The 22,925-nt window shown below is 48.4% G+C and overlaps 1 protein-coding gene across 8 annotated transcripts in view; it reads right to left on the reverse strand.

The window, feature by feature from the left end:
• Positions 1 to 22,925, reverse strand: part of PAK6 (p21 (RAC1) activated kinase 6) — a 387,653-nt gene that overhangs the window by 39,008 nt on the left and 325,720 nt on the right. For all 8 annotated transcript variants that reach the window (XM_078659784.1, XM_078659785.1, XM_078659782.1 and 5 more), the window contains 3 exons: positions 21,497 to 21,970; positions 4,597 to 4,730; positions 1,068 to 1,194 (listed from right to left, as the gene is read on the reverse strand). In XM_078659784.1, the coding sequence (XP_078515910.1) occupies positions 1,068 to 1,194; positions 4,597 to 4,730; positions 21,497 to 21,970 (735 nt within the window). The remainder of the gene's footprint in view (positions 1 to 1,067; positions 1,195 to 4,596; positions 4,731 to 21,496; positions 21,971 to 22,925) is intronic.

Genomic DNA, 22,925 nt, shown 5'->3' on the forward strand with positions numbered 1-22,925 from the left:
TTAAATGAAGAAGTTGAATGCTATAATCATAATGAGAAATATTGTAGGCCTGAAATGTTTTAGCATTGATTTACACGTACATGTCTGGGCTGAGAAATGTTGCAAGCCTTTTTAGAAGTCTATGAGAGTTGGGTTCTTGGCGGCAGATATCTGTCTGCAACAGGAAAGGGGGGATCCAATTATAAATGAATGAATAGAGGTCTGTTCAGTAGACGGCCCAGACATGGAGGAGGGTTCTGGAATGTTTAAGGGGTATCAGCGGGCCGGAGAAGAGCCTGAGAAGCAAGGTCAACTCTAACGTCTGAGGCCCAATACAAAGCATCATGGAAAAAGCCTGAAGTTGCACCACGTGAGAGGCGTTTCGCAAGGGGCGTCTCAAATGTTGTTGACTGTTTTGTATTAGGGACAGCACCCCTGGGTGGAGTTAGAGCAGATACCTGAGGACCCTTTAGAGAGCGGATGGGTAGGCAGTGAGGGGTCATGACTGGAGAACTTTAGGTTTTCACCAAGAGACTTAGAGTGGGTGACTTCCCTTGGGGGTCATTCACTGCTGACACCTTTGTTAGGTTGGGATTTGGTTAAGTAGGGATACCATCTAGAACAGGGTAGGGACGCCTAACCTGTGTGTGTTTTCCTCCAACCTAAATGAAGGAGAGATATGCGTCTATGCTGATAGCTTTATTATTCTTAGAACTTGTGTTAGTGATTTCTGTTGCTCGTCTGAGGGCTTTTCGAGAGCACATGTATGTAATTGGACCTGTGTATCTCGTGAATCTCATTCTGAGATGCCTGTATTTGCAGCTCATTATATCTTTACAATAAACTTTTGAAAGCTAGAAGTTGTCCGTGATCTTTGGGAGTAGAGTCCTTTATTGGGTGAACTAACTTGCAGATGGGTGTACTGTTTTCCTCCTAGACAGGCAACAAAGGTTCAGTCGACCAGATCGAGGTTTGGATCAATAGATATAAGGTATCGATCAAAATCTCGCCCTTTCACATGCTTGCTGCGGCGGGTCAGAAGCAGAAGAAACGTAGCAGAAACGTGAGATCAGGTGGACGACACCTACCCTCCCGTCGAGGGTGAGGAGAATGGAGTCACTTTTGATGTCTCGGTGGATCACGCCCTGGGAGTGCAGATAAGCCAAGGCTTGCAGCACAGACTCGCACACAGTTGCAATTTGTTCTTCACTCAATCTGAAAGCAGAATGGCAGAAATCTTAGCATCTAAAATCATTGTATAAATCGAACTTTATATAAAACCTAAATGTATTATTGCTGGTCTGAGCGAGGCAACATATAGTCTTGTGGTATGGTCTGTATTATTTTCTTATCACAGGTGTGTTCGGACGCCAGAACGCGACAGTAATAAGAAAATAAGACCACTCAGTACTTGCTGCTTGGACTCAGTTTAGTGTGAGCGGGTAGTGATGCTCGCTAGGCATTGTTCCACTATTGGCCTGCAGGTGGCAGTCGCTACCCACTAACATCTCATTACACGATTCCTTAAAGTATTGCAATTTGCATTTCCTTTTACCCACTGATTACAAGAAATAACTTCCCAAATGGGCACATCAAAAGGAGACTGCAAGTCACAGGAGAGTTCCATGTTATTATAAAGCGACGAAGCCTGCGCCTTGCAATATCCTTCTAATGTACAGCTGAGGATACATTACTCTATACAAACAGTTTTCTTAGAAAAACATAATTGTGGCATGGCTAAGAGCTTGACTGCTGTTCTTTCAGAAGAATAAACAGTGCCCTTGATCAAAGCAACAATAACATCTGTGCGTCCCCTGTATCACAATGTGGATTTTGCAATTACAGACATTAAAATGAAGCAATTTCATGTACTCATTTTATGGCGAGGCAATCCTTTATGAGGGATACTGCAGACATTCGCCCTTCATATTCTGAAAGTACATTTGGGAACTGCCATCTGAACGCTGCAGAAAGCTTGCAAATCTGCCTATAACACATGGGAGCCTGCAATCCCTTTATCAAAGCCCATCTCTAATTTCCTTATTACAGGCGACTTCCACTCAGCACGGTAGGACCTTTCTCCTGCTTCCACTGCCGCTTCAACTGCAGCATCCCACATGCACACATCCCCTGTACTCACACTTTCGCACAGCCCACCCAGACCATCACCTCACAACATGCTGCACCAAAATCCCAGCAAACGTTCGCATGCATGCTACTCAACACCCGCTCGCCCAGCAAACACGCCATTGAAATTTGGGGCCTCCTCAGCAACAGCGGAATCCTGGCTGAACACAACGTCGTCTTCTGACATCGCCGTGGCCATCCTGGCAGGATACACAAATTACACACGAAGATAGTCTTCACAAAACTGGAGGTGGACTCGCAATTATCTAAAAAAACACCATGAAATGCGCCACAGACTCAGACACCCCCTTCATGGAACACATGCACTTCAGCCTCCAGACATATGACTGCTTAACCTAGAAAGGTAACCTAGCATACAGACCACCCACACCACGAATCAATTTCAGTAACCTCACCTCAGACTTCATCGGTCCCCTCACCAATAACGTAAAGGCCTTCAAACTACTCAGCAACCTCAATTTCCACTTAGAGTACCCACAAATCCCTGCTCCACAGACCACCTTGAGAGCCTGAACAACATTGGACTCTCCTAGCTGGTCTCTGATCCGACATACTTCACAGAACACACTCTGGATCCAATCTTCCACACCAGCAACAACATTAACTAAAACTCTGCCTCACTGCTCATACCGACCACTCCATCATAAACTTCCAAATCTGTACACCGCTAGCCAAAGCATCCACCAGAATCAATCTGCCCTTCTGAAACAAACAAAATAACAGAACTGACTGATGCAACACCCTTGAAACAGACTCACCCAACACTACCACCAACCTAGACAACTCCACAATCTACTTAACCATACCCAGTCAGGTTTTACAAGCAACCACAGCACAGAAAAGGCACTCATCATAGCCACAGATGAGATCCACATCATACTGGACAGGGGAGAAAGCGACGTCCTCATCCTGCTTGACATCTCAGTTGCTTTTGATACAGTATCACACTCCACCCTCATCAGAAGACTGCACGACAAAGGCGTTAAAGTACCAGGCCTCAACTGGGTATGTTCCTTCCTCACAGGGAGAACACAGAGACAGACTACAACGCTACACATCAGAACCCAAGAACTTGGCCTGCGGATTCCCCCAGGGTTTATCACTCAGCCTAACCCTGTTCAACATTTACATGACTCCGCTCGCCAACGTCATCCGAGCACAGGACATCTCCATCATATTCTACACCGATGACATACTACCAATGTCTGACAAGTCCACCACCTCCAGAGCAAATTTTACCGAATGCGTGATCAACATAGAGTGGATGAAAGCCAATTGCCTGAAACTCAACTCTGACAATACGAAAGTGTTGATCTCCAGGAACCAGAACTATCCCTGGTGGGCTTCAGAGCTTGAACCCACACCAACTAACCATGTAGGAAACCTGGGAATCATCCTCAACAACAAACTCAACATGGCAGCACAGGTCAACGCAGTTAGCTCCTCCTGCTTTCACATACTGCGCATGCTCTGCACATTCTTAGAAATGAATTCCCATATAAACCAAGCACACTGTCATAGAAGCCCTTATCATAAGCAGACTAGGCTACGGAAAAGCACTCTATGCCAGAATCTCTAATCACCTCACTACTGACTTCAGACCATCCAGAACGCTGTGGCAAGACACATCCTAGACCTCCCACGACGAGCCCACATCACACCACATCTCAGGGAGCTCCACAGTCTCCCCAAACAGAAATGGCACCAATATAAACTCCTCACACATGCATACCAGGCACAACACAACATAGGACACACATACCTTAACAACCACCGTAACTTCCACAAACCCACCAGATACCTGCGCTTACCCTCACTCGCACATGCACCTTGTATTCGCCAAAGCAGAACAGGAGGTCTAGAATTCACCCACGTTGCAGCCGAAACCTGGAATGGCCCGGCTCTACACATCAGGGCCTCCTCCTCACTTCTTAAATGCCACACGAAGCTGATAATCTGACTAATTCACCAAGGCTAGCTCTCTCCCAAAACCATCAGCCTACACACCCGCTGCAGCGCCTGGATTCTGTGCCAGGTGATAGGCTGCTCTCTACAAACCCATTTATCATAACATTGTGATGTCTCTATTCACCTGTAATACAGAAATGACGTAGTTGCTCAACTGTAATGTTATTACAGTTGACTTATGACATCACAATGCTTTCCGCCACAGCCAGAAGCGAAGGGGCCGGCAGGTCACAGAGCATAAATACAGACGCAATTTAAACAAAGAAAACAGAACTGGCTTTTCTTTCTGCTATCTTTGTCTAAAAAGTGATCAGCAGAAAGAAGATATACAAGGCAACATTTTTTTTCCACGCTGTAAGTCTCTAAAGGAAAGATGCATCTCTCTTCATGTTTCTACACACTCTTAACTGCAGCTTTTTCCCCCCCGACAGCACTGACCGATTACGATTTTGCGTAATTAAGCAGGACAGTAATGAGCACTAGACTTAAAAACACACATACCTGGTCTGTGAGACTATGTCTGTAAGAGCCCCGCCTTGAACGAATTCCATCAGCACCCACAGCTCCTCACCCACCAGGTAGCTCTTGTACATCTCGACCACGTTGACATGGCGATAGTCCCTCATGATAACCACCTGCCAGAGGGAACACTGCTCAGTGAACAACGGGAAGAACCAGCAAACAACGTATGCACTGCATCACAGCAACCACAAAGTATATGAATAAGCAATGTCCTGCTACCCCTCTCGATAAAACGTGTGTGTGTGTGTGCGCGCGTGTGTGCGTGTACGTATACATGTGTTTCTCCCAGTTTGCGGAGACATCATATCACATGAAATACAAGTGGCTTCACAAGTAGTTTAGAGGGGGGACACAATGGGCACAGATAAGACAGGTGGGGCCAGCTGCAAAGCCTACACACACACAAAAAAAACAAAGGTTAAAGGGACCCAATCGTTAGGGTTCTAATTACATCTTACTTTACATTTTTTTTAAAAGTAGAAATTCATTGGAAAAAACAAATGTTAAGGGGACATTGTAGTTCGGTGAAAAGGTCAGTTAGAACATACCATTATAAACTAACAAAACCACTGAAATTCACCAGTTATAGTTAACTCACGTAAATACAACTCGAGCTCTAAAGTAACTAATAACTCGCACCTGCTAAGCACAGGGTCGTCAGTTCAGTTGTTGTCAATAATGTTATCAATGATGCCATAGAACATGTCATGAGTGATGTGATATGCGAGACATGAGCAGTGCATTGCGAGGGTGTGAGCTATAGTTACCTTAGAGCACAAAAATAGCTTTCTCCACCCTCTGTTCTCACTGGACATAAAACTGGGAATGAGTTCTCTTCTTTGCTGTCAGTAATCTCACAGCTTGTTTCTACCATGCTTCTGAGCACCTACTCCTTGTATGCTGAAATTAGCTTCAGCCGCCATCATGAACAATGCAAACTGTACTCTTACTAGCTTAGTGTATGGGGAGATACTATGTCTGCTCAGTACTTATGCATTTTAAAATGTGAACTTGTAATAACTACTTCCTGTTTGAAAGTCAGTGACCTGCTTTGGCATGCACTATAATGTATTGGAATGGATTACCATGTGTAGGAATGTATAGATTTTTTCTTTTGTCTCTCCAAAAACAAACTCTTTAGAAATAATAATAAAAAAAACAATGCAAATAGTTTTTCTTAACGTTATCATTTGAAGCGTTTCAACATTTTATTACATGCTCACAACATCTGGCAATATCATGACCCAGGTGAAACAGTTTTCTTAGGTGTTGGCAGGACTCGCATTTTGTTGGGTAAGAATTTAGGGAAGACATGTCTCGTTATACAAATTTTGTTTTACCTTTTCCAAACGACAACAAAAATGCTCATTGTAAGAAGCAAACCTGATCCCTTGTATCCACACCCTGGGTATTCACAGATTATTTACTTCTAATTACCGCTTTCAACTACAGTCCATGTTTTCATGGCAGGCACACATTGTTACACCATGACACAAGCAAAAGTTAACAAAGAACATAAACAGTGCAAGAAAGATGTGGAAGGAAAGAAGAAGACTGGTCAAGCATGGAAATCAACATATCAGCAACCCCAGGATTATGCAGGTTGAAGTCACCATCAGTAAGTAGACCCTTAAGTGTCAGGTTCCCCATGTAACTGTCATCTCAGCCAGTTGTCCTGCCATTCAAAAACTATAGTAAAGACAGTCTTCAAGGGAACACGCATTTTACCACCAATGACCATGGAAGAGAGTAACATGGAACCAAAACAAATCCCATAATTCATTGCATTTTTAATGACCTGAAGTCCTTTCCCTGTGGATTCCTTGACATGAATCATGGAAGATGTAAATCCTGCAGCACCTGAAAGTCAGGTTCTTCCTTCTAGCTGGTCACTGTCTCTCACTCTGAGATGGGTCACAAAGTTTCACCATGATGACCCTGGCTCCCGGAGTTTTATCTCCAGGACTCTTGTAGGAAAACAGACCATTTTGAATGTCCAAACGCATACTGGGGGTCGTCTCTGAACACAAATTTTCACTCGAAAAGCAACTTTGCATCGTTCCCTTTAGCCATCGGTAGCACCCCAGAATCCTGATCTTTGCCACCCTCCTCTTCCAAGCACACCACTGAGGTCATCGATCAATTTTAAAAGGACTCCCAGTGGCATACGTTATCCATCTGAGAAGGAACTTGCATTTCCTGACAATGTCCTCAAGTCCAGGTTTTGAACCTACTTCTTTGTTTTTGCCAACTTATTCAGTTCTCTCCACCTGCGAGACCTTCTATTCATGCCATTCGGGAAAAAGAACTCCCTCTTTTCCTTAACCTCTTTGTCATTAGAATCCTTGGGGTCATCCTGGGGCCACACCACTGTATTTAACGGAGCGAGGTCAGCAGTAGAAAACAGCAGAGGCCAACACAAACAATATCTCAGAATATGGCTACTTGGCCTCCCAGTGATATACATCACACACAGCGGTAGTCCAAGAGTGAATACATAGCAGTGCTGGAGCACTGCAGGGTTCCAAGGGGCCTCCTTCCAAGTGCATCAAGGCTCAGAAGTGCACGGATGTGTCCCAGTCTCTCCACCATGACTTGAGTGTTGGGAGGACGGAGGCTGGCCCACAACACATGGCCACCATCTTGAACTCAGGGTGAGGATCGAGAGGGAGGGACATTACATTTGGTACTGAATTTCTAGGCTGGGAATGCCGACAAACAATGAAGATAGAAGAAGGTCTGATTTCCAGGGCTCAATTCCTGAGGTCTGCTCAGACCATCTGAAGACGCAGCATGTGCTAGAGCTTTTTCACTGCTTTTTTTTTTTTTACCTAATCCAATCACCCACATTCAATGGAGGAAAAAGCAACGTTAATGGTGTAAATAGAATATCTTCAAAGCAAGCAACCTTTAGTTTCCACTAGTACTGACCAAGCCAAGTACTGACAGATAGTCATTTATGGAGTGGTTCCAGCAGCTTACACTCTGAGTGGAAAGTCCTACAAAGTAATGAGTTATTTGTTACTGAAAAAGTGCATCATTCATATTGTAGCCACAATCACTGAGGCATTGGACGAATCCTTCTTTCCACTGACCTCACTCCACCAACATGATTTTTTGCAGAAACAATTTTTATTGGCATGTTAGGTCAAATCAGTGCAATACAATGAGTAATGAATGCAGTAACATCCGATGATACAGGAGAATAGTACTGTTCATGACCAGATGCCGTTTATAATAACAATCCCGTAACCGCCCCCTCCCCGGATCCCACCCCCCAGGTCAGTGCGCCTGCTTCGTCTCTCTAACCAGCTAATGAATAACAGTCAGTCACCTCCCCAAACTATTCGGGGGGAGGAGGTAGGTAGTGCATACCAATGGGGGACCCGAACCCCCAGGATCTACGTCGTTACATGTTACAGTGGTGCACTGCACCGGGAATGGGGAACCTCTCAGCAGAGCTACCTTATGGTGTCGCCATCTCACCATCCTCACTCTGGTCACTCTCAGGCAATTGGAGCGCGGTCACTAGGGCCTCCCATGCTCTGGCCGATTCCAACTCCCTGTCACTATCTAGTCGCCTGGCCTGTTGCAACCGCAATGCGCTCTCTGCTTTCGCCCACCGCTCCAGAGTGGACCACCATCGCGAGTAACTGGGGCCCCGGCTAGACTTCCAATGCATGGTGATCTCCCGTTTGGCCAATATCAGGCCCAAGTCATAAAATTTGCTGGTAATGCGATTGCGGGGGGTGTGAGGGAACCATAACAGTAAGCAGACGCCCATATCCGCTTCAATGTGCCGATCCGTGACAGCATTCAGGCAGGCCACCACCGCTTCCCAGTACTCCGTGAGCTTCACACAAGACCACAGCATGTGGGCAAAATCCGCGTCCTCCACACCACATCTAGGGTAGAGTGAGGATGCGCCCTCAAAATATCGCGAGATCTTAGCCGGCGTCAAGTATGCTCGGTGAAGGGAGAAAAACTGAACCAGCTGGAACCTGGCATTTCTAGTGCCCTTCCATGCCCGCCTCAGAAGCTGCGGCCACGTCGTCTCAGGGATCGGTCGCCCAATATCCCCCTCCCACTTGGCTCTCAGCCCATCCAGGGGCTGCAACGTTTCCGTCGACAGTCTCCGGTAAAGGCAGGTGATGGCCTTGTGAGTGCCAGCCGCCATGACCACATACTGACAGCACGCAGATGTCGGTGGTTCAGAAAGGCCCTTCTTCCAATAACTCCGAATACCGGCCACTAGCGAGGCGTGCAACAGATAGTCCCCCCTCGGAAGGCCGTAAGCGTCGTGTAGCTCTTGGAACGAGAGCAGCGATCCCTCCTTGTACAAATCACCGAGCATTTGCAGGCGAAGTTCCTCCCAGGTCGCCAGCACAGACCAATCTCCCCCATGTGGAAAGGCAGTGCTCATCCCTAGCGGGATCTCGGGGGCATACGGGCGAGCGACACCAGACCGCCTATGGCACCGCAGCCAGCATTTTCTAATCGTCTGCTCCTCCCCTGTAAGCTGGGAAAGGTCCAACTTCTGGCCCAGAACTATAAAAGAAATAACATATCTCGGAAGGAGTCCGTCTGCGGCCCCCTCCGGGCCTCGGAATTCTAAAGCCACTGCTTGGGTAAGCCACTGTAGCTGTGCCGCCAAATGGTACCATTCAAAATCAGGGGCTGCTAGTCCCCCGTCTGATCTGGAACGCATCATCGTGTTCAGCGCCACACGCCTCCTGCCCGTTCCCCAAATGAACTCGATAATTGAGGAGCGAAGTCTGGTGAAAACCGACGTCGGGATCCAGATCGGCAACGTGCGGAACAGATATAATAGACGGGGTAGTGCCACCATCTTTAATAACGCCACTCCCCCCGCGACCGACAACGGGAGCGTCCGCCAGAATCCCATGCAGCCACGCAGGCTCCGGATCGCTCTCTCTATGTTGCCCTCCAGGAGGTCCAACGGTGATCGGTATATGTGCGTGCCTAGATACGGGAGGCAGTGAAATTCCCATCGCAGCTCACCCTCCGGCTGGGAGTCGTCCACTCCCGACACCAACGGGAAGAGGCAGGACTTCCCCCAATTGACCCTCAGTCCTGACAGTTGGCCAAAATCCGACAGCAGCCGCCTAGCTCCGCACAGGGCAACATCCGTGTCAGCCAAAAACAGTAGGCAGTCGTCGGCATAGAGGGATATGTAGTGGGTGTCGCCTCTCAGCTGAAGGCCCTCATATGCTCGGCCCATACGAGCGTGAGCAGCTAGAGGCTCTATGGCGAGCGCAAACAGGAGGGGAGACAGGGAACATCCCTGTCGGGTCCCCCGCCCCACTCTGTACGGAGCCGAGATGGTAGCCCCCGTCCTGACTCGGGCTGTGGCCGCCGCATAAAGCAAGGCGGTCTACTTCACAAACCGCTCGCCCAACCCGAAGGCTTCCAGCACTCGAAGGAGATATGGCCACTCAACACTGTCGAATGCTTTCTCAGTGTCGGTCGACAGGACAGCGGCACCCGGCAAACCAGCAGCATTGCCCCCCATAACCCGAAGGAGCCGGCGTACACAGGTGGCGGTGGTGCGTTGGGGAATAAAGCCTGCCTGGTCAGAATGCACCAAAGCGCGCATGTGGGCCAGTAGTCGTGTCGCAAGAACCTTACTCAGGATCTTATAGTCCGTCGTGAGCATGGACAATGGACGGTAGGCCGAGCGTGAGCTGGCTTCGCCGCCCCGCTTCAGTAAGGGGATTACCAAGGCCTCTCGAGTACTTGCAGGTAGGACCCCGGTTTCCCAGGCCTCCCGGTAAACCGCCAGTAAGCGCGGTATCAATACATCGGCGTAGGCCGCATAAAATTCGACCGGTAGCCCATCCGTGCCAGGGGTCTTACGAGGAGCCATGTGTTTAATGGCCGCACAAATTTCTCCCTCAGATATGTCCCCGCCCAAACTATCCGCATGTGCGGAGTCAAGCCGGGGAAGCCGAGCCGCCTGGAGAAACCCATCTAGCTCCTCCGGTACACAAGGCATCTCGCTCCTATACAGGCGCGCGTAGTATGTCAAAAATTGGCCATTGACCTCCGACTGGGTGTAAACCTCGTTCCCCTCTGGAGTGGTCAGAGCTACAATCGGGGTGCCGCGGGTCCCCGGCACGGCCAGCCAGGCCAAGAGTGAGCCCACCTTGTCGCGCTCGGCATGAGCCCGAATCAGGAACTCTTTATAATCGAAGCAGCGCAGCTTCTCTGTCGCCATCGCCACTTCCTCCCGCGCAGCCGAAACCGCCGCACGAGCGTCAGGGGTCACGTGGTGACGCCGCTCCTCCTCGCGTAAACGATCCTCGCTCCGCGTAACTTCCTGCAGAAGAGTCCTGCGGACTCCCGCAGTGGCCGAAATACAGACTCCCCGAACCACTGCCTTAAAGGCGTCCCACTCTACTGCTCTACTGGAAGCAGTGTCCGCGTTAGCAGCAAAGTAGCCTTCCACCCCATTGCCTACCTCGGCCTTGAACACCGCATCCTCCAATGCCAGCGGGTTCAACCGCCAGGTCGGTATAGCTTGCCGTTGCCGCATCCACTGGACCACTACTAGGCAAGGGTTATGGTCAGAAATTGTTTTAGCCAAATATTCACTGTGGCGGACCAAGCTTTGAACATCCGGCGAGCACAGAATGCTGTCAAGGCGAACATGAAGCGCCTGTGGGGGGGAATAGAACGAAAAATCCTTCTCTGTCGGGTGTTGGGTTCGCCATGTATCAACCAGGCCCCAGCTACTCTGCCACTCTCCCCTACTCTTCGCTAGCCTGTGCGCTGCCGCCTGCGCCAAAGGAGGGTGAGATCTATCTAACTCCACATCTAGGACAGAATTAAAGTCCCCCCCATTAAGACCGTGTTGGCTAGTACTGTCGCCAGTTTCCCCCGAAAGTCGTGCAAAAAAGGCAGGTTGTTCCGCATTCGGGGCGTGGACGCTGCAAAGTGTCACGTCTCTCCCATCCAGGCGGCCCTGTACAGCTACAAACCTCCCCTCCCCTCGGGGTCAAGCAGTGTCTGCAAAGGTTGGAAAGGGACCCCCGCCCGCACCCAAATCAAAACCCCCCTCGCAAAAGCTGAATAGACCATGTAGAACAGCTGCCCCCGCCATCTGCGCTGTAAAGCCCGTCCCTCTGTCTGGTCAATATGCGTTTCCTGCAGAAAGGCTATATGAATCACCGTCCGAACAAGATAAGCATGCACCTTGTGGCGTCTCAGCATAGAGTTCAGTCCCCGCACATTCCAGGTCACACACTTTAGTTCAGGTAGGGTCCCCATTCATAGTAACAAATACGGTCCGGATGAAAGCTAAAAGTCTAGGCACACTGACAACATCCAAAACCAGCCCTGGAAAACCACCCAACAATCCCACGTCCCACCCATCCCCAGAATAGGCCCCAAACAGCAGAGACCCATCCAAAAGTCAATATCCCAAGTATAACAGTCTCCGGTAACTACCAGAGTCCCACAATAGGTGTGAGATAGGGAGGGTGGCCTGTCGCTACGCCCAACAGGCCGCAAGCTACCGGTGTCACCTGGCCGGCCCTCCCCAAAGCACTCCAGATGCCCCACATCCCCACCCCTGCAGAAGTAGAAATTACCAATGGCAGAAGGCGGACCCTCTGCTATAACACATCTCTCCGCTCACCCAAGTCACATGCCTCCGCCCCAAGCCCAGCCAGGGGTCCAGTTGCTAATACAATACCAGCACGGCGGGTCCAGAGGATCATTCATCCAATAAACCATCAGCAGTCCCAGGCGTGACATGAGGCGGCCCGGAACCACCAGCACCTGATTCCTCTGACACCACGTCCTCGGAGCCCTCTCGAGAGCCGGTCTCCACTGCCGAAGTCGATGCCACCGCCTTGGAGATATTAGAGACCGCCTGAAGGGCCGCCTTGCGCTCCAGCTCGGTCTGCGAGACAGAAGGCGTCCCAGCCTTCGGTGGTCACCTCCTGGTCCGCTTGGGCCTCTTCGCCATCCTACGCTGCTCCTCAGATGCTGGACGACCATCCACCCCAGCCTTGTAGAGCTCCAACCAGTCCCAAACTTCATCCGGGGAATTGTAGAAGGAGGATTTGCCATCTATCATGATCCGCAGGCGGGCAGGAAACAAAAGAGAGTAGCGGACCCCCTCCTCCCGTAGAGCTTTCTTGGCCGCCAGAAAGGTGGAGCGCTGCCTCTGCACCTCAAAAGAATAATCCGGGTAGATGGAGACCTGAGCGTTGTCCACCCGGTAAGGGCCAAGTGCCCTCGCTCTCCGCAGAATAAGGTCACGGTCTTTGTAGTGCAGCAGGCGCGCCACCACTGGTCGCGGTGGTCGGCCTTCAGCCGGAGGCCGAGCGGGTACTCGATGAGCGCGCTCCAAAGTGTAAAACGGGGTCAGACCCTCCGGGGCCACCACGTCGCGCAGCCAGGGCTCCAGGTAGCCCAGCATGTCCGCTCCTTCAATTTTTTCGGGCAGGCCGACCACGCGTATGTTGTTGCGGCGGTTGCGCCCCTCTGCATCCTCCGCCCTCTGTTCCAGTAGGTGCACCCTGTGTCGTAGCTCCCCCAGCACAGTTTCAGTCGCCTTGGTCGCCGGTTCCAGTGCGTCCACTCGGATCTCCGCCTGCGTGACCCGGTCCGCTAGTTTACCGTGGTCTGCCCGCAGGAGCCCCAGGCTCGTGGATACCTGGCCGATGTCCTGTCGCAATGCTTCCCTGGTATCGGCAATGGCCTGCAAAATCTGTTCCATTTGGCCCTGTGGCAGGCCCGGTTTCGAGCTTATGTCCATCGTAGAGCCCCGACTGCTTGCCGCTCCCTCCTCCACATCCGTCGGGGGCTTTGGGCGTCTCCCCATGGTGGTCGCCGGCCACAGGCGTAGGGTGTCCCCCAAAACTATGTCGTCAAGGGTGCAAGGCTCGTCAGTGGGCCCTCAGCTTTAGGGTCGCCTCCCGCGGCGCTCTCGCCACAACGCAGGGGGCTCAGGGCCCAGCACCCACCAACAGGAAGTCCACCAACCGGTAAGGCGTGTGTCCCCTTGACAGCGCGGGTCCCAGCCTCAGCCAGAGGGGGTCAGCGCCACCGTGCGCCCGATCAACACCAGTCCCAGGGGGCTGGACCTCACTGTCCAGCCAGAGGTCTCCTCAGGGCAGCAGCGCCCACGTCGACAGCTCTCCGCAGAGTCCCCCAGACCCCAAAAACCTCGAGGGGGGGTCCCCTGCGCCGCCTCCTCAGGGCTCTTACTGCCAAAGTCCACGACGGTCAGTCAGGGAAGCAGCCGGGAAGCAAGGCGCCTTCCGCCGGTCGTCGTCTCCCAGCGGGGAGCCGGGCTCCTCTGATCTCGGGTCGAAGAGGCCCCCGCCGTCACCTGTGCCGGCCCGGCCCCTCTGCACACGGGCTACGCCAGCCGTCTGTGTCCCAGCGCTCCTGCTAGGCAGCCCGTCCTCCGCCGCCGGGGCTCCGGTCGCGATGACACCGACCCGCCCCTCGCGGTGGCCGGCGGCCGGGCAGCACGCACCGCAGGTCGGCCACCCGCGCAGCCGAGGTCGGGGATGTGGCCGAGCACCCAGGCCGCTCAAAATGGCCGGCGCCGCGCCGGTGATCTCAGGCCCAGTGCGTCCCCGCGCTGCCGCTGGGACAGCGTCTCTGCTCCAGGGAGAGCCCGATAGGTCGCGGGCAGGGATGTGGAACAGGATAAAGAGGAAGGCCGTGACGGAGCTCGTAGCTCACACGTCCATTCCGCCACGCCCCCCCTCACTCCACCAACATGATATGTTTAGAAGTGACATCACACACACACACTTTAAGTCTCAGATGGAATAAAAGGGGCAGTCTTTTATGCCACTCTTTACCCCTTAAAGCCGGGTCTTTTTTTGGGAATTTTATATAGCGCAAACCTGGCCCTAAGGTATCAGAGCACTTTACATGAGCACCAGTTGATTTACACAAGGATACATACATTTTTGATAGGCACGGGGAGAGTACATGATTTGCCCAGAATCGCAGGATGTCGAACGTTGTTGCCAAGACTCGAACCTGGACCCCCAGATTTGAGGTTGAACGCCCTAGCTGTTAGGCCACATCCTCTCCCCAATTGTCTTTTCTGATAAAGAGCTGTGGAAAGGTCTGCTTATTTTCTGGTCTTGCCACAGCCAGCACGACTTGTAAGTATAGGGCTAGTAAGGACGCACCAGGAGTACCAAATGGCAAGTCAAAGGTAAGAGGTTCTATCCATTCCTACCCTTCATGTCTATGCTTCTTTGCCAACTGCAAGAATTGTGTTGCTCAAGACCACCTTATGTGAAGCCATCACCAGAAAGATGGGTCATGCCACGACATCCATCTTCACTTCATTCGAAAAAATTTACTCTGTGCAGAACATACGTTTGTTTCCAAGCTTTGTAACTCCAAATACCCCGTCCTGTTTCATCACCGAAACACAAATCTGAGTCAGTGTGAACTTGCACAGGAAATGAAGTCTCCGTTCAATGGGTTTTTGCTTCACCACTTTTCCAATATATTATAACATACCACTTGCCTCAGAAAGATCACACCGTACGAACTGGGGAGATCCAGCCTCTCCACATTCATCAACTTGCACATTCATTATCTCTTTTGAGAAATAGCAGGACAGTAGGAGAAGGCGACTGAGGTACAGGAAGACACAGTGACAGGCAGACACAGGCGCTGGGAAAGCAGGCAGCAGACACTGGACAAGGACAGAAGCACAGGAGGTTATTTGAAAACAGATATTTCAGCCTATAGTTTTAACCATTTATTTAAGTTAATTTAATCCACATCCAAATTCTCCATTCTGCCATGATCTTGTGACCAGATTCCCCTTCTTTCCAGCTTTATCCCCTAGTTTGGCCTTTTGGAGACCAGAGTATGCTTGATCTATCGAATTTTTAACAACAACAGACTCTTGTAGGCCTGATCAGTCTCGTGGTCCCAGAATGTGCTTTAGACATTTTATAGTCACCACCTACCATTCCCATGTACCTATATCCCGTATTCACCCAGCCTCTCCCCCCCCCCGCCCCCATCGCACCTTGAGAGTACCCTCTCTCCTTATCAAACCAATAGAAGAGGTCCAATCAGGGGCTATTCTTCTGAATTCTTTAAGGGGAGAGAGATGTTCACAACTTTTCCAGTCTAAAGGAATTATAAATCTCAAATTAGCCGCTCCCTGCTAGATTCTCAATGTAACCATTCCGAACCAACATCCATCTGGGAATTCAGCAGCCATTCCTCTGTTTTGGCTCCTTGATCTTTAGTATTCCTATTAGAATTTCCCCACAGCCTTTGTTCCTCAACTTCACAGCAAGCTTAGTAAATGTAATAACTGCATATGTTAATGAAGATACTGTATACAACAGTGCATAGACATCAGAACTATAAGCGCAAAGGGAGGTCCATAAACACTTTTGTTCAGATCCAATAGAAGAGCGTATTGGCAATATTTCAGAATAAACTGCAAAGAAATAAGTTACACCAGAGGCTGAGATAATTAAAAAAGCCGGAGTCGAACTAGCATTGCAATTTACCAGATATGACAAAATATATACTTTAGATTTAATTGCCTAAATACAACCCTTGCCCTTGTACTAAATATATCCTGTACCATAAATAAATCTCCAATTTCTCAACCTCTAAATGATAATTATGAATGGTTGTTGAGAATTTTATGACTTTAAATGAGAAACTCACAGATAATAAATGTATGCACCTGGTTGACACAGGGAAGCAGGAAGCTCTTCACTTCTCAAGGTCAAACACAACTTACTACACAGAGGCAGGGGTAAAAGCCACCTTGTTTCAACTAGTCTTCTAACCAGAGTTACTCACGCCTCATCCCATCAAATCTGAATCTTAGGAGTTCAATTTCGACTTGGGGTTCAACTTCACTCCACAAATCAACATTGAAGTCAAATGAACAACATCGTAATAAACTAAATTTCAATTGCCCCTCCTCCAGAAAATTATTCTACTTATCTAAAGGCAAGAAGGTATCAACCTAACGTGGGCGCTGGTCCTAACCTGAATGCAATACCCATTGGGCTCTCATTGAAAATCCCAGCCAGAATGCTGAGGGCAACGCAAGTCAGGCAGTGCCTTATCTAACCAGCTCACTATTGGGTATCTGTTGAATTCAGGATCAAATTCAAAACACTTATGCATTATGCATACGTAATATTTAGGTAAAGGTCCTGATAACCTTCAAAACAGGACCAATATCACCCTCCAGCCAGAAACCCATAATATGCTTTGTTACATTTCATCTAACAAAGTCCCTTTAAACAAGCATTTACAATGCAACGGTTTCGCCTTTGCAAAAGTTAGAGCTATTGGCATTTTAAATGACAACATTTGTATTTATGTGTTGGTTTTGAAAACAGATAAATAAATGGCATTGTCATTTACAATCCCAATAGCTTAATCTCTCGCAAATGCCACACCCACACAGAGCCCCCCCACACACACACAGAGCCCCACACACACACACACCCACAGAGCCCCCCCCACACACACACCCACAGAGCCCCCCCACACACCCACAGAGCCCCCCCACACACACACAGAGCCCCCCCACACACAGCCCCCCCACACACTGCGAGCCCCCCCCCCCCAACATTGGCTGCTCACCAGCATACAGGTGTAGTATAATGCGAATATTTAGATGAGGGTGCAGTCTCGAGGCATAAATCAGCGTTTGAAGTTCTCGGGGGTGACCCGCAGTGCCCGGTAATGTAACGGACGTCACCGTGAATCACCGGGGGGTAGACAGGTGCAGTCTGTGGGCGCGGGGTGGGGGAGGGTCAGCCTATAGAGCTAACATTAGATTTCGCCCTTGGGCGGAGCAACTGCTACGCAGTTGCAACGCCAGGGCGAAACCTAAAAAGCTTTTAAAGAAGACATATTGGTCTTTTATACATGGTATTTCGTCCCATTCCTCTAATGTGGGATCATTGACATCACGTTTCCTCCAAATAAAAACAGTTTGGAAGTTTGAGCACTTTCTGGACGAAATACAGCCGCAGCTAGCTAAATCTTTATACCTTAAATACCGCTATGGTGTCCTACACAAAGGCAAATACTGTGAAATGGGCGCCAGGCAAAACAGAGGAAGGCAGATGTGTATTATGTGATTTAGGTGCAATAGAGAATGAAAACACACCTACTGTTCTTCTGCCCATACTATTTGCAATGTAGGAAGAAATGGATTAAACCCATTAGTATTATCAGGTATTTGTTTGGCAAGGAATAGGGAAGGCCTGACACCCTAGGCTGACAAGAATTAAAAGTATAATGAGCTTGGCACGTGCACTTTATGAATATAAAATAAAATGTATAATGATTTTTAGACTATTCTTAGTATTTATTAATGAAGCAATTGTCTTTATTATATATATTTTTTTTTAGAGGTAGTAATCTAACTGTACAGTTGAATCTTTTTTTTAATGACCTGTTATGTCTATTCCTCATATCTGTTTTTATTAATTTTTTATACTACCATGCAAAATTGCAAAACATTTGATAAATCCTTTCAACATCACAAAATTGGTTGATTATTCCATGTAGTATCCAGTGTGTCTAGCAGTATTGTTTCCTATGCTCGACACCATGCATTGTCAAAATTCTTGCATTGTCGAAATTGTTGTACTGTATTTTACTTTGTTAAGCTTTTATGGTCTTTTACACCGAAATAAAGATTGAATTGATTGTAACGTGATAAGTCCCGAGCCTAGTGCACCGTGGAGTCACTGCATCAAAAGAAAGCTCGCCATTCATTTAATATTACAGCCACTAAGAATGTTACAATTTGGAATATTTCCTTATAAACCATGCCTGAACCAACACGAGTTTAGTGCAACTGTTTAAACAAGGCGTCGTGTACCTGGAGGTTCAATATTGACTGCAGAGGTTATTTTGTAACTCTTTACAGAATGCCAACAATAAAACCGTCCTTAACTAGAATGCAAAGATCAAGTGCAATAAGCAAATAAACAAGGTTTGTATATTTTATCATCAACGAAAAGTAGGGGCTCTGCTTTAGAAAGGACCTACAAAAAAAATTGGCAAAGCTAGAAGTCTAGTCTTTGTCATCAAGTGGCTTTCCAAACGTTACAAAATTACGCGATATTGTACTGAAGGAGTTCCAAACCCCCAACAAAATGTAATTGTGCTAAATGCCACTCTGGCACGTTGCACTATTTTTCAAGCGTGTTATATATCTTTGCAAAGAAGGATTTCGCTCTAAAAGAGAGGGGGTTGGGGAGCACAAACGTTGCTAACAAGCATTCACGTACTATTCATTGCGTGATTGCCGTGCTCGTGAGATAAGGTCTTAACCCGAAAGCAATATCAGGCATTTCGTGTAAAAAGGGTAATGCAAAATACCAAAGATTGCGGCGGCATAAACAAAAAAGTTCCTAGGCCCAGCCTTCACATTCGCAGTCACACTACATTCTCCAGCCCATTTCTGAATGTCCACCAACCCCACCCCGCACCCACTCAAGTTGACCCATTATTCCTATTTGTCAAAGGAGTCAATCCACTCATACTGTAACTACCGCTGCTTAGCATCCCCTTCCCCCACCGCCGCAAAGTCGGTCCGAAGACCTATGTCAAGTTCAACCCTTTCAGCCAAACTTGACGTTCATGCGGAGCTTGTAAGTGTACCGGGTAGCTGTACGTGCGAGTAGATCATTGTTATCCATCCTTTCCTTTAATGTTATTAATAGTATAGTTACATTTTAATTTCGCGGCAACACACACCAAAGTGAACTTAACGGGCAACCCATGCGTGAACCTAGAGAATTCTGCAGCTCTATTCGTACCCCACATTATGGTTTTTCTGGGACTCACTCGTAGCACTATAAACCACTGTCTCGTGTGCCAGTATGCAGAGGAGCAAAAAGCCAGAACTATGAAACGTGTCAGACAGGACATGGGTCTACTTGCCAGATATGCTTGAGTCCCTTCGGTGCGCGCCCGTCCCTTAGGTGGGAGAGTGACTCTATTGAACTACAACCGACGTCACACAATGCGCTCAGCGCGCGTGAGCTCTTTCTGGTGCCCCCATTAACGAACCCTCCCTCTCGCTTTGGAAGGTAGCTTATTCCCTTTTCCATTAGGGGACCAGATATTCTCGTCCTGCGCCGACTGATTCGTGTATGAACTGCTGAGTGGTCATTCTCTAAAGGCTCTTGCACCATAAAAGGTCCCCAATCCAACTTTTTTACGTCCTCACCGGCCACTTTTAGCACTCCAGGTGCCCATCGTTAACCATACTTCCGGTCTTGAACTGGTAACTTCCTGTTTCTGTGCCGCCACGGCGGGCAATTTGCCACGAACGCTTCCCTGCAGCAGATACTAGCTGTAGTCGACTCGGGCGCGGCTCCGCCAACCGAAACCGTTTGTTTTCGTTTCACAAGCCAATTCCACCAATTGGAAGAGACATCACATTGAACCAAGAATTGTAACGAATACTAGATCGCCATGCATCAGGTTAGCCGGTCATATACCAATCAGGTGGATCTACCAGCTGAAGGGGGCGGGCTGATGTCAGAGCAGGAATTTGCAGCCGTTCGTCTGAGAAACGTCCCTCTTGAAATGGGTCATTTTACCGGCGTTCGTAGAGAAGCAGCAGCGAGCGCCATCTTCGAACGGATCGAGTGGGCCAATTTACCTCAGAGTGCGTATAAATACAGCGCTGACATCACCGACTTACTCTAAAGTTTAAACTCGAATGATATTTTTTTGCCTGGCTCTACGGCATTGTTATCCGCAAAAAAAGAATTCTACATATAGTGGATTTTTTGTCACGAGTGACTATTTTACGTATGAGAAGTACATTACAAACAAGTCAGGTCCCGGGCCGCGCTGTGATTGGCTGACGTCACGGGGGTGTCCCGGCCGGCAGCCAATCACAGCGCGGCCCTGGAATGACGTCACGGGGGTGTCCCGGGCCGGCAGCCAATGGCAGCGCGGCCCGGGACAAAGGGGCGGGGCTTAAAAAAAGCACCAGAAACGCCCCCGAATCGCGTTTTCGAGAGAAAACGCGATTGACAGCCTCTGCCTCCCAATGGCTAGCCTCCATTTATGGAGCTAGCCAATGAGAGGCAGAGGCGGTTCTAACCCCACTATTAAAAACAACAGATTTCGATCTGGGAGGGGCTTCGCCCCTCGCCAGGTTACGAAACCTAAAAACTACAACAAGAAATAATATACTTTGGTGTCCAGAGACTGCAACACTGGAAGAGTCTCAGCCAAAGACTCTGCAAACTTCTGAGAACCACACTGTCCAAATAATTCTACCATAGTGGAAAAGAGGTTCAGTCACATTTCAGAAACTGTGTGCCCCTTCAGAATTGCCTATAAAAAATGATGCCTATTCAGTCGAATTCTCTGAAAGATTGCCCTGTAAACGCATGACAGTCCTATGTGGTACTAAGCAGCAATGTAATCTGTATGAGAACTATAGTTTTCCTATTACTGATGATCAAATTGTTATACGTGTTTTGGAATATAAAATAACAATCTGTTATTAGGAAAATTTCTAGGCTACAGAGTTATTTAGCATAACCCTACTCACAGTTAGAACCAGGACTGGCGCTTCCATAAGGTGAGGGAAGGCAGCAATGCTAGGGGACCACCTAGTGGTTTCGTCAAATTACTAGAAAAGGCATAACAAATGGTCAAAAAGTGTCCCAAGATGCCAAAATGCAGTTCTTCCTGGAGTGTTGAAAAGACTTGGCTTGGGTGGTTGATCGTTTAATATTTCAGATTATATATCTTCCATTTTCCTCAAAGACCTCGTTACTAAAACATCATTAGAAATCTTTCATCATTGTTTACAAATCATCATGCTCTTTCTTACCTCATTGAACAGAAGCTCTCTTCTTTGCTGCTTCCGGAGGTCCATCATCTTCACTGCCACTTGACGGCCCGATTGTTTCTCCACCGCAATGCATACAACACCCGTGGAGCCCTCCCCAATCTTCACATAGTTCTCAAGCAGCATACGAGGGTCTCCCTTATCAACCACCATCCTTAGTGCAGTCTTGAACTGCTCATGGGTCACAACAAGGGAGTCTTGATTGGCAAATTGGTTTTTGGCAAATGAATCCTGTGATAGGTTCAAGTTGGTAGAACTTGCTTGTATCGGTCTGTTCCGTGGAGACCCCGCTGGGGATGGCCGGGTCTGCTGGAGAGGTGGAACTTGCTCGTCTGTATCTCCTGAAATCACTCTGAAGTAATCCGGTGGTGTGTTATTAGGGGGGAGGGACAGGGCTTTAACCAAGGGTACGCGAGGAGGGGAACTAACCTGAAGGGATTGAAACGAGTCCCTGGGCTGTGAAAGAAAAAAAAAGGAAAATTACTATTATTGTCATAGTAATAAGAAAAGTTCCATTATATGTTAATGATTAAAATTAACCTAATTCCAAGTGGCAACAAGGAGCACCGTTCTGTGTGTAGACTTAGATTAAATACCCATGCAATTCTAATTTTATGATAAAATGAAGGGTCAATGCTTCAGCACTCCCTTAAACGATAATGGACTTTACTGACTCATCATAAGAATAATCATTTTAATTTCTCTCGTTTTGAAGTGTTGCATTTAATAAACAGCAGGTATTTTGCTCCGAGTGGCTTGTAGACATAGAGCCATATTTATAACCGAAAAACACACCAATTTGTTTAAAGCATCCTGCTTTCACACTCTGAAGATGCTGAGGAAGATCTACAAATGGCTCCCTAGCAACACTAGAAATACTGTCACTAAGGGGATCGCCTTCTATGCCGGGATAACCAAGCAACTCACTAGTAACAACAAACCATTGAGAACTCAACAGACAGACAATCCTCTACCTTGCACACAAAGCGGACATCAATCCATTCCAATTATAGTAAAGGTTGGAGACCACTGGCCTATAATTAAGATTGGGCCTATAATTAAGGTTGGGCATAGTTGACGTACTATGCGGAATACTACACGAAGTTGAACAAAAACTCTGTGAATTCAGTAACTTCGTTCTGATGGACAGAAACCTTATCTACTTTTGGTAAAATAACAAGTATCTCTGTCTTTACATGCTAAAATGCATATAGTGCTTTATAGTCCTTTCAGTCCTTTCACAAAAGTGAAAATGAAAATTTAGCAAGCAGTGAGAGAGGTGATGATTGTGGGATCCTCCCTAACCTAGGGAGAGGACCCAGCAGATGCCCTGAATACTGAGGGTACATCTTGCTGAACGATTCAGTGGTGGTCCCATCCTCTTAGGACCGCCCCCCCCCCACCCCCCACC

The sequence above is a fragment of the Lissotriton helveticus genome, chromosome 9, assembly GCF_964261635.1.
Source record: "Lissotriton helveticus chromosome 9, aLisHel1.1, whole genome shotgun sequence".
Taxonomy (NCBI): Eukaryota; Metazoa; Chordata; class Amphibia; order Caudata; family Salamandridae; genus Lissotriton; species Lissotriton helveticus.